Raw genomic sequence first — 13,135 nt, forward strand, 5'->3', positions numbered from 1 at the left:
GGACTCTGAACGCTGATGCCCTGCCCTGCCCTGCCCTGCCACGCTATGCCTCGATATGCCTTGCCATGCCTCGGTCATCATGCCCATGCCGATCCTCTTCGACTCGCGAAACTGTCGGAGGGGGTAGTTTCGCGACGAGTGGGGAGTGTGGGGACCCGAAGAGAGAACGAGCATACGATACGCGGTCGGGAGATGGCGGTCGAGATCGCGGTTTCGGTCGCGGACTCCGCTTCTGCTTCTGGCTGCTGCTGCTTCTGCTTCTGCTCGTACTTCTGGTTCTGGTTCTGGTTTTACCGGCGAACGAATTTATCAGAGGCGATGCACCGTTGCCACCAGTTGCCACCTCGAGACAAGATTCTTCTCGCGATTGCACACGCTTTTCTTTTCAACCACCTGCGTGGCACGGCCTACGCGCCAGCGCGCATCCACGCGTTTTCTTCGTTCGCGATGAGAGTTCTTTGATGAACGCATCATCGCGAATTGCAAAATTCTTCGAGGCTCGCGAATTTCTTGAATTTTCCCCCTCGCCTGGGCAAAAACGAAATTCGAGGCGGCTCGATACAGCCGATCGGGCCGGGTACACGTGGCACACGTGGCACGCATGGCACGCCTTTACAAGAGTAAGGTGAACGCGGCCACAAAACACGCGCGTGCGAGTCACGCACACGCCTCTACGTTCTCCGCGCTCGACGTATCGCAGCCGCGCCGAAGATGATCGGCCGACGTTGACCAACCAGGAAGCGATCACGGATAACTGGTCGCTCGCCGGAATTCTGTCCGCGGCGATTACACGTTTCTGTGGTCTGTTTTAAAATTGGAATCCTCCTCGGAACTCGTTTAACGTTATGCCATTAAATCAGGAATTTCCTCGGCTCGACTCGGCGCGGCTCGATCTGTCCGAACGTGTACTTCCTGAAACGAGACGAGTCCCGCGGGAGTAACTTCGCGAACGGAGAATGCATGCATCGAATCCTCGAATCGAGCGGCGAATTGTAATTTGCGTCGATCGAAAGAACGCGTCTCCCTGTATGCACTTCTTTTATGTTACTCGAATTCGTCGTACACGGGGATGCCGGTGAAAACGAACGGCAGAACTTCCGCGAAGATATCGATCTTCGGATACAGACTGCGTCCGAGCCCCTCGATCATCGCCAAGCTGAGGATCACGCTGCTGAACGATCCGTCCTGCTTCACTTTGTGTCGAATCATCGCCGAGAATAATTCGTTCATAACCGTGGTCACGTTCACCTGAATCGATATGTTAGTTGATCTCGTATCCAGTTTCTCGAAAGAAGAGACTCCCGACAATCGTGGACGCCTCTTTCTTCGAAAAAAAAGGATCGTAGCGTTTTCGTGTTCACTTTTTTTCTAATTACGTTTGCCTTGCTGTTCAAGTGAGTGTCGACGATCCTTCGCAGCGTGGTCTTGAAACCTTCCGGGTCGGGACACACTTCCGAACTGTGCTCGAGAATGTGCTCCGCCGCCAGTTCACCCTGCAAGCATAAACCGATCGGAAATCGAAGAATCGGATGGAGGTGGATGACGACTAGACTGTGGATCTTTTCGCGAAATCGAAGTTCTTTCTTTCTTTAAACATTTTCGAAAGCTGAAGCGATTACATCGACGTTCGCGACATTTTTTAATCTACCTACCACTTTAGATTGCACATTATGTTTATTATGAATGAATCGGCAGTCCAATGATGACCGAGTACTACGTACTTACGTTACCCATCAATACGGAGCGGAACACGTCTCGAAGATTCCGCTGACATCGAGCGTTCAACGACACCACCAAACCGCAGTCGAGTATGATCAAGCGGGGATAGATCGTCCAGTAATTGCGACCGATAAGCTTCCAAAGCCACGATAGCGTTCCATCGGTTGGCTCGCGATCCGTCTCGACCAAGATGTTGCCGGGATGCATGTCGCAGTGTATGAAGTTGTCCCTGAACACCTGTTGAACGTCGTTTTCGTTTACATTTTCGTAGAATCGAAAGATCTGTTGGGTTGGCAAGAAAGTAATTTCGCTATTTTAAGGTGCAATAAACCCCCATTTTCTTTTTGTTCGATGATCTTTTCCCACCTTTCTGGTAGCTTCACTGCGCTCATAAAACTTCCGGTCCTTATCGGCCAAAAACTGACCCAAGTGCGATTTCAGGTCATCATCATTAGTAAAAGTTTATTGCTTGAACAAAAAAATTAGGTTTTATTTCACTTAAAATACCGAAATTACTTTCTTGCCAACCCAATATAACGCGACCGCCGATGCCGACCATCTTCAGGATCGTTTTGACCCCTATCTTTGCCAGCTTCTCTTGCAGCTTGTGGTCCTCGTATTCTAGGAAGTCCAGGATGGAGGCGCCCTCGTGGAAACTCTCGACGAGTATCTCTCGCTGCGTGAAGTTCGCGTAAGGTCGCGGGAAGACGACGTTCTTCTTCTCGGAGAAGTTCGCCGAAAATTGCATTAGATTCTTGGCTTCCCGATTCATGTCGACCTTGGACCAAAGACAAACAGAGATTACGATTACGGCTAGATAGGCCTAACGAGAGTGGGTGAAAGGGATCACTTGGTTTTCCATTATTTGCGAGAACTCGTTGATGCAGTCGGTCAGGCTGAGCCAATAGAACCTCGGCACGATGTACGTCGCGCATTTGCAGAGTCCTCTCATGATGCAGAGATCTCGTCTGATGCGGAGAAAGTGGAAACGATCGATTAGATCGCGTTAACATCGCGACGCTGCGATATCGCACCTCAGCTGATCCTTGATTCCAGGGTGTAGGATCTTAACCGCCACCGGTTGCAATTGTCTGTGCTGAACTTCAGCTTCTCCGTCGACCTCGTGGCTCGCCGCTCCATCTGAAATTCGTGTACACGATCCCTGCAATTTCTCTCGAGCGAGATCATGCTCATCGTATTTACCGATCAGCCCGAGGAACGATCCGAGTCTCAAGTATTCGGCAACTGTGGAAAGATACGGTGAATGAAAAACACAGAGGCACAACGTACGATTCGTCGATCTCGTCTGTCGGTTGGTCGGCTTATCTTACGACAGCGAAACTTTCTAATTTACTTTGAACGAACGTTGATATTCGTGGGTTTTGCGCTGCCTCGACGCGAGCATTCAAATCTACCCACGCCTTGTACACCTATCGGCCAGAGACGAGACGATTAGACGAACCAACGACACACGTCGCTTTGTCCTCGTTGCGCTGCGCTGCTTTTACCTGAGCGCAACATCCGGACCCGATTGGCGATTTGTTCTCGAACTTGACGAATATTTCCCTCCAACGCGATCCGTAGATCGACTTCAGCAACTGCTCCGTGTAGAACCAAGAATGCGGCGAAACGGTGCGCTGTAGCTGCGCCAGCGTGCGACAGATGTCTTCGGGGAATATATCTTTTCGCGTGGACGCCCACTGGCCGAACTTTATGAAAATCGGCCCGAGAAACTCGATACCTGTACGAGAGTTCGAACGCGTTTAGCGCGGACTGATTAACGCGTCGACCGCCGCGTGAATTTTCAGTGTTCCATACGAATTTGATGAATAATAATTATTGTAGTGTGCGAACAGGGGCCAAGTAGAAATTTCATCGTCCCTCTAATCATCACTGTCCAAAAATTCCAAAACTTTTTTATGTTTCCTAATTACTTTTGGGTGGTTCTTGTAGAGTTTTTTGCGCTGCTTCCGAATCTGTCCTTAATTTTTCTCCTAGACGCACAGTTTTTGAGGAACATGGCTTTGAAAAAAATACATATTTTTCAACTTTAAACAAATATTGTGATGTTATTATAAAAGGTATTGAATTGTTCTTTACAACAAAAGATTCTGTAGACTGTTTAAAAACATGTTTAAACAATCATTAAAGACGGAGATACACCACTTTTCCACCAATTTTTGAGGATATTTTTCAATTTATCTCAAAAAATATGGGTCCAGCGGAAAATCGAACTATACCACGTGACAGAGCAGACTTTTATCTTGAGAAACCACCCTTAGACCACCGCCAGTGGCGCTCTCCATTAGAAACGCCCGTTCTAATAGTGAGCGCCACTGGCAGCAACTCATGTTAAAATTAAAATTATTAATGAAGAATATAAATTTATATTTAGCTCCTGCGTCTTGCAGTTCATGCACAACTTTTTATTTTGCATAAACATGCGGAGTCTAGTTACGACAATCATTTTTAAGTAAGTCAAATGGTGACTGGCGACCACCGCGGCAGCCAACGTGTTAATAAAGTAATTTCCAACGAGAAAAGACGTTTCGTTGTTACTTTTCACAAGAACGCTCGGGAACGCGTGTTTGCATGTGACACGCGTCACCAAATAAGCAACAGTCAGTCCGAAAGCGACAGATCCTATCACGAATATTCTTGCCGCGATTAAAACAGCGTTCCGAAGTCCAGCAAAGAAATTGTCCTGATCCTTGGCCTTCTCCGCGAACATGTCGTTCTCCCGAAACAGCGAGCGTCGATCGGACTCGTAAGAGAGGATCAAAACAGCTTTGACGATCCGCTTCGAACCCTCGCAATTGATCCGCCTCATCGCGCTAGCGTGCCAAAATCGAATCGTGTCCATGTATTCGCGATTCGATTCTATCAATGGACAATGTTCCCGTCGATACCAAACGCGCCTTATCGCGCGGGTCACTCTCGAAAAGGTCAAACGAGAACCCATCGCTGGTTCTTGTGCATATACGGACGAACGCGATTTTTCAAAAGGCCTCCATTAATTAGGCTCACACTGGACACTCGAATACGGTTCAACGTTTCGTAGCGTAGACCGATTCATCGTGAATTCCGACGGAATTCCGATATCCAGTTACAGAACAAACTGTACGCGACCTTTCGGCTCATTAAACCATAATTCTTCGAATAGCTATGATAGACACATATTTTTCAATTTGATTCGGATTCAAGGAGCATTTTCAAGAATCGATTCTTCTTCTTTTTTTGTTCGGTGAATTTTCATGTTCGCGAGAACGTAGCTTCCATATCTGAACGCTGACGACTCCAGTAATTATCCAGCCGACTATGCCGAGCCTGTCAATGACCAAAACGGGAGATCCCTAGTACGCGACAATATTCACTCGTGTTATATCGCGTGAAAGATTATTTATTTTATGTATTTAATTTTTTTTTAAATTGTTTAATTAATTACCGCCGCTATGGTCGCAAGATGCAATGCAACTATCGGCAAGAATGATTTACACTTGAAGATGATTTATACTTGGGTCCAAATGAGAAGGTACTTAGTACTTGCAGTACTTGTTCTGCTCGTGTCGTTGCACATCAGCCTTGTTGTGAAGTCTCTAGATCACCCACTACGTTATGAATATTCACATATGTACGAGGTGACAAAAATTTGTAATTGTTTCGTCTTAACCTCTCAAACCGGTTTGACGTTTGTACGTCAACGTAACCTCATTACCTGTGGCGGTTCGACGACGTATGTAAATATCTACTCTTGTACCTTTCAGCTTCCTTTTCATTAATCTATATTGCACAATATAAACAATATTAATCTTTCAATATTTCTCTGAATACTACGAGCACATACGGTATTGTCTCAATGGTCACGTGGTCGGCGGAGTACGAGTAGGGGATTAGCCAATGAACGCATGCCGCTAGAGTCATATGCGCATAAGTCGGTTAGTAAGTACTTTCTTATTTGGACCCAAGTATAATTAAAATCTAAGTTTAGCGCCATTACAGGTAGCAGCAAAAGATTGAAACTGTTAGCCAAACATCTTTTATCAATTACTTCAAAGCTAGACCGGGGGGGGGGGGTTAATTGATTTATTTCGCAATGATCATTGAACGTCTTCCGAAGTCGCGCGGTGGTCAGTCACCGGAAGAGCTGGAAGTTTCGTCTCGAAATCAAACGAGGCATGACGTTCGACTTGATGCTTCGTGTTCGATTCTTCCTGCTCGCGTAGCTTTTCGCGGACGCGAACGCGCGCGAATTAGGGTGTCGAAACGTTGCGCGCCTGCTCGATTGCAGCAGCGGAACGATCGGCTTCTCTCGAGACTTGTGATTCGTCTCGGAAGTCGTCGATCGTTTTCACTGCGAGCATGTTTAGGGTTTCGGTTGTTTGGTAGACCGCCGAAGAAAAAGAAGAGGCTATATGCCGAAGTGGCCCCGACAAACTGTCGCTGAAAAGGGCAACTATAATGGCCTCGCATCTTCGGATACGAAGTCATTTCGTTACTACCTTGTCACTGTACTTGTCTGTGGAAATAGTAGCAGTAGAAGTAGTTAGTTGTACACATGGGCAGGCCTCGCCGCCCCAACGATCAGCGGAGATGGGCACATCCGCGATTTGCAGTAGCATTGCGAAAAGACCACGCGTGTTACATTAGTCGTTTTTGAACAGAGATCAAAGTTAGCGTTGCGGAGATACTCGAGATTTCCATTAACTTCAATATAGATTGTTTAAAGTTTAGCGTTGCGAATGAAATAGTCGCGATTCAGATTACATTTCATTTTGATTGCTGCTTGAAGCAATATTTCAGAAATAGCAATTTTATAACAGTTCGAAGTTTGTATGATACCGCCTTTTAGAGTTGCAGTAAATAAAATGCCACACTGCACTCTGATATGACTGCTCCTGATAACTCGCAGCCGTTGTGGCTGCCCCTGATCACTCGCAGCCGGTGCTGGCAGTCTTTAATAGTATCACCGATCAGACACTATTAAAGACTGCCAGCCTTATGGGAGTTCGTGTCACTCGAATATTTCGGTGTTCTCTTACGCCCTCTAAGATATATTCTGACTGGAGTGAGAAACAGAAGGCCATCGACATGATCTCGTCGGTGCAGAAGGCTACTGAGGAGATTCTCGTCGGTGAGAAGGCAAATCGTCACGGAACCATATTGATCATCATGAATTGTTACATTCTGTACCGAGCAGATATTTCAGACGATGTTGGTTTCAATATTAAAAGCAAAACTCAAGGACAAAGAATTCCGAGAAATATATTATATTATTGAAGCATAATTTTAGGAAAATCAACAATTCCTATTTCAAATTTTATACGAGACACCTCAGTTTGTAATTTCGAAACATTTCATAAACGAGAATTATTACCTTTCACTTTTTTATACATAAATGTTCCAAGAATCGATCTGGACAGAAATATTTTGAAAAGACTTTAATTTTTTGAATAAATTAATGCGTGCGAATGTTCATGGTTTAAAAGTTATCCTATATTTCGAGTTTTATTGTCTATTTTTACGAAAAAATTAGATGGCAAGGTGGTCAAGGAAGTGCTCGTCAACATCATTAGAAAAAGGAATTGTTATAAACATTAAACAGCCAGATATAATAAATTTATCTGTGAATTGTATCGAATAAATTAATGCGTGCGAATGGTATGGTTTAAAAGTTATTACATATCACGAAAACTATTAGCCACTTTGACTAAAAAATTAGGTGGTCAGATAGCCAAGGGATTGCTTGTGGACATCGCTGTAAAATAGAAATGTTATAAACATTAACCAGCTGGAAATAATAAATTTATCAATAATTGTCACGGCGATCGATATTCGGCAGAGTGGGGGGCGCCGCTCGAGCTCGGCTGAGTGGGGGACGCCGCTTGAGCTCGGCGGAGTGGGTGGCGCCGCTCGAGCTCTCCGTCAGTCAATCAGTCCGGGCGGGGGGGACCAGCGTGAGCGGACGTGCTGCGGGACCAGGAGCGCCCGGAGAACCGGAGGGACCAGAGGTGGACCAGAGGTGGACCAGAGGTGGACCAGAGGTGAACACCACGGCGATCGACATCGATCGATATTCGGCGGAGTGGGGGCGCCGCTCGACATCGATCGATATTCGGCGGAGTGGGGGCCGCCGCTCGAGCTCGGCGGCTAGGCGTGAGCTCTCCGTCAGTCGGGGCGGGGGGACCAGGAGCGCCAGGAGAACCGGAGGGACCAGAGGTGGACCAGAGGTGGACCAGAGGTGGACTAGAGGTCATCTACAGTTACCCTGGCCTACCTTCAACTGTTCATTCAAGGAACAACGGTAAGTTTGATTACTAATATTTTTCAAAGCTTCCTTTGTCTTTTCAAACTTGTCCTTCATACTTTTGAAATTTTCATCGAGACTTTCGATGAACACTATTGAGTCTTCTTCAAATTTATCAATTTTATTCTTTATAAAAATTACATTTTGAGCGTCCCACTCGTATGCAGGATTATAATTGCTCTTGTGAGCTGCTTCGTTGGTTGTTTTCGCACTCGTGTGCGGGGTTATAGTTATTCTCACGAGCTGTTTCGCTGGTTGTATTCGCACTTCTTTGCGGGGTTACAACTGCTCTCATGAGCTGGTTCTTTGATTGTATTTGCACTCATGTGCGAGGTTACAATTGCTCTTGTAAACTGGTTGTATTGGCACTTTTGTGCGATGTTACAGTTGCTCTCATGAGTTGGTTCTCTGATTGTATTCGCACTCATGTGCACGATTATAATTGCTCTTGTGAACTGGTTGTATTCGCACTTTTGTGCGATGTTACAGTTGCTCTCATGAGTTGGTTCTCTGATTGTATTTGCACTCATGTGCGAGGTTACAATTGCTCTTGTAAACTGGTTGCATTCGCACTTCTGTGCGATGTTACAGTTACTCTCATGAGTTGGTTCTCTGATTGTATTCGCACTCATGTGCGAGGTTACAATTGCTCTTGTAAACTGGTTGTATTAGCACTTTTGTGCGATGTTACAATTGCTCTCATGAGTTGGTTCTCTGATTGTATTCGCACTCACGTGCATGATTAGGTTTGCGCTTATGTGCGCTGTTATATTTGCTCTCGTGAGCTGGTTCTCTGATTGTATTCGCAATCATGTGCAAGATTATTATTGTGAACTGGTTGTATTCGCACGTTCGAAGTACTAATTCAGTCAAAGTACGCGAAAATGGTTACTTCTGAATTTCTAATTGTCCACTTCGGAACTTTTACAAGTCCCACTTCAATAAATTTTCAAATCTTGTTCAAAATTGGTATTCCTTCGATCGGAGGTCCCCCAGGGGCTCACTCACGGATGGTGCCGTGAGTGAGTACGGGGAGTCGCGTCCCCGGGGGTTACCCGAATCGCCTATAGGCCGCACCCGTGTGCGGGGTTAGTTTGGCTCTCGTGAGCTGGTGTTAGGTTGGCTCTCGTGAGCTGGTTAGATTCGCACTCGTGTGCGGGGTTTGTTTGGCTCTCGTGAGCTGGTCTTAGGTTTGCTCTCGTGAGCGGGTATTAGGCTTGCACTCGCGTGCTGGGTTCCGTATTGATATGTCTAACTATTATTAGTCTGTTTTAGGTAGAATACACCAAGAAGAGGACACACCAAGAAGAAGACACACCAAGAAGAGGACACACCAAGAAGAGGACACACTACGAAGGGCAGACACCAAGAAGAGGACACCACGAGAAGAGGGCAAACCAAGAAGAGGACATCCCGCGAAGTTTTAGTTTTATTTGCCGAGGGAGGTCCCTCAGGGGCTCACTCACGGATGCGGCCGTGAGTGAGTACGGGGAGTCGCGTCCCCGGGGGTTACCCGAATCGCCTATAGGCCGCACCCGAGCAAGTTGAGTAATTATTGTCTTAAATTCACGTTACTCGTTTTCTTGATTCCGACACAGCCTTCTGCTGTGTCGGACCTTGCTTGTATGCACCAGACCGGTTGGAGCCGGTATTCGGCGTCGATACATTGAGAGGGGTGGTTCATTGAGACCTGTTCACTCGTATTGCCATTCTCTCCGTTCGTAATCCTACCCACGTTACCTCAATGCATTGCGTTGCCTGGTGGCAGGTAGTTGGCAGAGAAATTCTCTGTTCGTCATCCTACCCACGTCATCTCAACGCATTGCGTTGCCTGGTGGCAGGTAGTTGGCAGAGAGATGGTGTTACGTTTGAACACTTCTCACTGTCCATTTCTCTTGGTGAGGACACATCGGGTATCTGCTCTGGCCGGGGCTGGTCTGCAAGCATTGTACGCGCCGCGTCACCTTCGAACTAGAGCCTTCTGCTCTGGTTCGCTCTTGTTTCTCACTTTGAAAGAATCAGAGCCTTCTGCCTGATTCGCCTTTGATCCCCCGTGGATCGGAGACTTCTTCTCCGATTCACACCTTTTGCTCCACAATAATTGCTCGACTTGCGTGCGTTAGTTGTTAAGATTGTATATCGTCGTTCTAAATATGTCGAGTAATTATTGTCTTAAATTCACGTTACTCGTTTTCTTGATTCCGACACAGCCTTCTGCTGTGTCGGACCTTGCTTGTATGTACCAGACCGGTTGGAGCTGGTATTCGGCGTCGATACATTGAGAGGGGTGGTTCATTGAGACCTGTTCACTCGTATTGCCATTCTCTCCGTTCGTAATCCTACCCACGTTACCTCAATGCATTGCGTTGCCTGGTGGCAGGTAGTTGGCAGAGAAATTCTCTGTTCGTCATCCTACCCACGTCATCTCAACGCATTGCGTTGCCTGGTGGCAGGTAGTTGGCAGAGAGATGGTGTTACGTTTGAACACTTCTCACTGTCCATTTCTCTTGGTGAGGACACGTCGGGTATCTGCTCTGGCCGGGGCTGGTCTGCAAGCATTGTACGCGCCGCGTCACCTTCGAACTAGAGCCTTCTGCTCTGGTTCGTTCTTGTTTCTCACTTTGAAAGAATCAGAGCCTTCTGCCTGATTCGCCTTTGATCCCCCGTGGATCGGAGACTTCTTCTCCGATTCACACCTTTTGCTCCACAATAATTGCTCGACTTGCGTGCGTTAGTTGTTAAGATTGTATATCGTCGTTCTAAATATGTCGAGTAATTATTGTCTTAAATTCACGTTACTCGTTTTCTTGATTCCGACACAGCCTTCTGCTGTGTCAGACCTTGCTTGTATGCACCAGACCGGTTGGAGCCGGTATTCGGCGTCGATACATTGAGAGGGGTGGTTCATTGAGACCTGTTCACTCGTATTGCCATTCTCTCCGTTCGTAATCCTACCCACGTTACCTCAATGCATTGCGTTGCCTGGTGGCAGGTAGTTGGCAGAGAAATTCTCTGTTCGTCATCCTACCCACGTCATCTCAACGCATTGCGTTGCCTGGTGGCAGGTAGTTGGCAGAGAGATGGTGTTACGTTTGAACACTTCTCACTGTCCATTTCTCTTGGTGAGGACACGTCGGGTATCTGCTCTGGCCGGGGCTGGTCTGCAAGCATTGTACGCGCCGCGTCACCTTCGAACTAGAGCCTTCTGCTCTGGTTCGCTCTTGTTTCTCACTTTGAAAGAATCAGAGCCTTCTGCCTGATTCGCCTTTGAACCCCCGTGGATCGGAGACTTTTTCTCCGATTCACACCTTCTGCCCCGCGATAATTACTCGACATACTTGCGTAATTTAGTATAAGTGCGTCGCTGTAAGAAAGGGAGCCAGAAGGAATATTGCATTCGTTCTGACTCCCTTTCGGGTCTCTTGTGCAGCAACCTCCTCGTGGTGAGACCTGGGCAATCGGTATTATCCTCTATTTGTAAGACCTTCTAGTGTCTTATGAATAAAGGATAATACCGAGCTAATAGCTGCACATTGCACATTTATAATTTTCGACACGATTGTATTAGTATCTCGTCTGTGATAGTATCTCGTCGGTGTCATTGATAGTTCCGTCGATAAAATAGAAATCTATTAAAGGGGCTTTATCATTGTACAAGTTACGTCAGGATAAGTTAGAGGGTGCTGTTAATACTCCAGCGGCATTGTTGACTATTCATATATTTGCAATTTGCAGATGTCAATGTCAAACTAGACTGGACTGACTGGACAGACTGGACAGACTGATAATATTATAATAGTGAATATAGTAATCTCACAATGTCTCATTCCAAAGGTACATTTATTGAAATTCAAAAGTATTCTAAATACATGTTGTAATTGTTTCTTTACTCATAAGTCAACGAATGCGTTAAATTTATGCGGCGGCGCTCTGAAAAGCTGTTTATCAAAATAAACAAGAACGATAGTAAATAATCGTGTCGGGTATCATTAGTTGAAAACATTTCCGAAAAGAAGACATTAAAACTTTCACTTTCTCGTTTTATGGTGGAATCTGAGCAGGCAGAAAGAATCACCACGGCAATAAGAAGATCAATATCGGTGATAAAGGAAAAGAGGTGTTGCAGAATCTCGACGAGGACAGTTTGGTCTTGCAACAATTTCGTGTCTACGCGGCCGAGTTAGATGACAAACACGATCGATTCGAGAGAATCTTGAAAATTGGTAGAGACATTACTATAGAGAGCAAAAGAATTATCTTTCTTTTACACAGCATAGACAAAGAAAGCATACAAGATAGTATATTGCAAGAGGCGAAAACAAGACTGCAAAATGTTGCACAAAATCAGTTTAAACGAATCGCGCTCGAATTGGAGAACGAGGATGCATATCAATACTTGAAAGCTTATCGCAGCAGTTTAGAAGAATATGTAGAAGCGTTTACTTTCTACCATTACTTGCACAGAAATCATTTGGAGGGCTGGTTAGAATTAGAAAAAATGATTACTTACACAGTACCGGATCAATCTGAAGTCAAAACAATAAATACTTTGGTCACTCCGTACGAATACATCTTGGGAATCGCAGATCTAACCGGCGAACTTATGCGTAGATGTATCAATAACTTAACGCAGGACACTGCTAGTTGCTATCACATGTGCACCTTTGTTAGAAATATGTATACAGGTTTCCTTGGCTGTACGAACATCACTAATAAAGAAATGAACAGAAAAATGTCCACTCTCAAGCAGAGTCTTTACAAAATAGAGAACGTTTGTTACACCATTAAAGTTAGGGGTTCCGAGATACCGAAGCATATACTTATAGAGGTGGCAACGGATAACTATGAAGAAAGCAATGAGGGTTACCAAGTGTATTAATCGCTCGCGTGCATTGTAAAATAATACAAATATTACAATTGTTTACCGGCTTGATTCGTTTACTGATTTAATAGCAGTTATTTTTCATCGTTCAGATAAGTTTCAATCGTGAAATTAATTTTATGCTTTCATCATTGCACAGCTAAATCAGCTAATCTTTTTTTGGAAATTATTTCATCTTTCAGTCTTACGCGTCTCACTCTGTATACGCACATTACTTTGCCCAACAATTA

The 13,135-nt window shown here is 45.5% G+C and overlaps 2 protein-coding genes across 2 annotated transcripts; one reads left to right on the forward strand and one right to left on the reverse strand.

The window, feature by feature from the left end:
• Positions 1 to 1,031: 1,031 nt before the first annotated feature.
• On the reverse strand, positions 1,032 to 5,774 carry LOC143210348 (putative aarF domain-containing protein kinase 2). The gene is made up of 9 exons (XM_076427127.1): positions 4,279 to 5,774; positions 3,228 to 3,460; positions 3,074 to 3,149; positions 2,754 to 2,964; positions 2,570 to 2,687; positions 2,258 to 2,497; positions 1,726 to 2,001; positions 1,377 to 1,493; positions 1,032 to 1,248 (listed from the first exon to the last, which is right to left on the reverse strand). The coding sequence occupies exons 1-9, from the start codon at positions 4,679 to 4,681 to the stop codon at positions 1,045 to 1,047; spliced, it is 1,878 nt and encodes a 625-aa protein (XP_076283242.1). The 5' UTR covers positions 4,682 to 5,774; the 3' UTR covers positions 1,032 to 1,044.
• Positions 5,775 to 11,528: 5,754 nt separating this feature from the next.
• Trax (Translin associated factor X) lies at positions 11,529 to 13,037 on the forward strand. The gene is made up of 2 exons (XM_076427115.1): positions 11,529 to 11,857; positions 12,085 to 13,037. The coding sequence occupies exons 1-2, from the start codon at positions 11,842 to 11,844 to the stop codon at positions 12,900 to 12,902; spliced, it is 834 nt and encodes a 277-aa protein (XP_076283230.1). The 5' UTR covers positions 11,529 to 11,841; the 3' UTR covers positions 12,903 to 13,037.
• The last annotated feature ends 98 nt before the right edge of the window (positions 13,038 to 13,135 follow it).

This window comes from Lasioglossum baleicum, chromosome 7 (assembly GCF_051020765.1).
Source record: "Lasioglossum baleicum chromosome 7, iyLasBale1, whole genome shotgun sequence".
Classification (NCBI taxonomy): Eukaryota; Metazoa; Arthropoda; class Insecta; order Hymenoptera; family Halictidae; genus Lasioglossum; species Lasioglossum baleicum.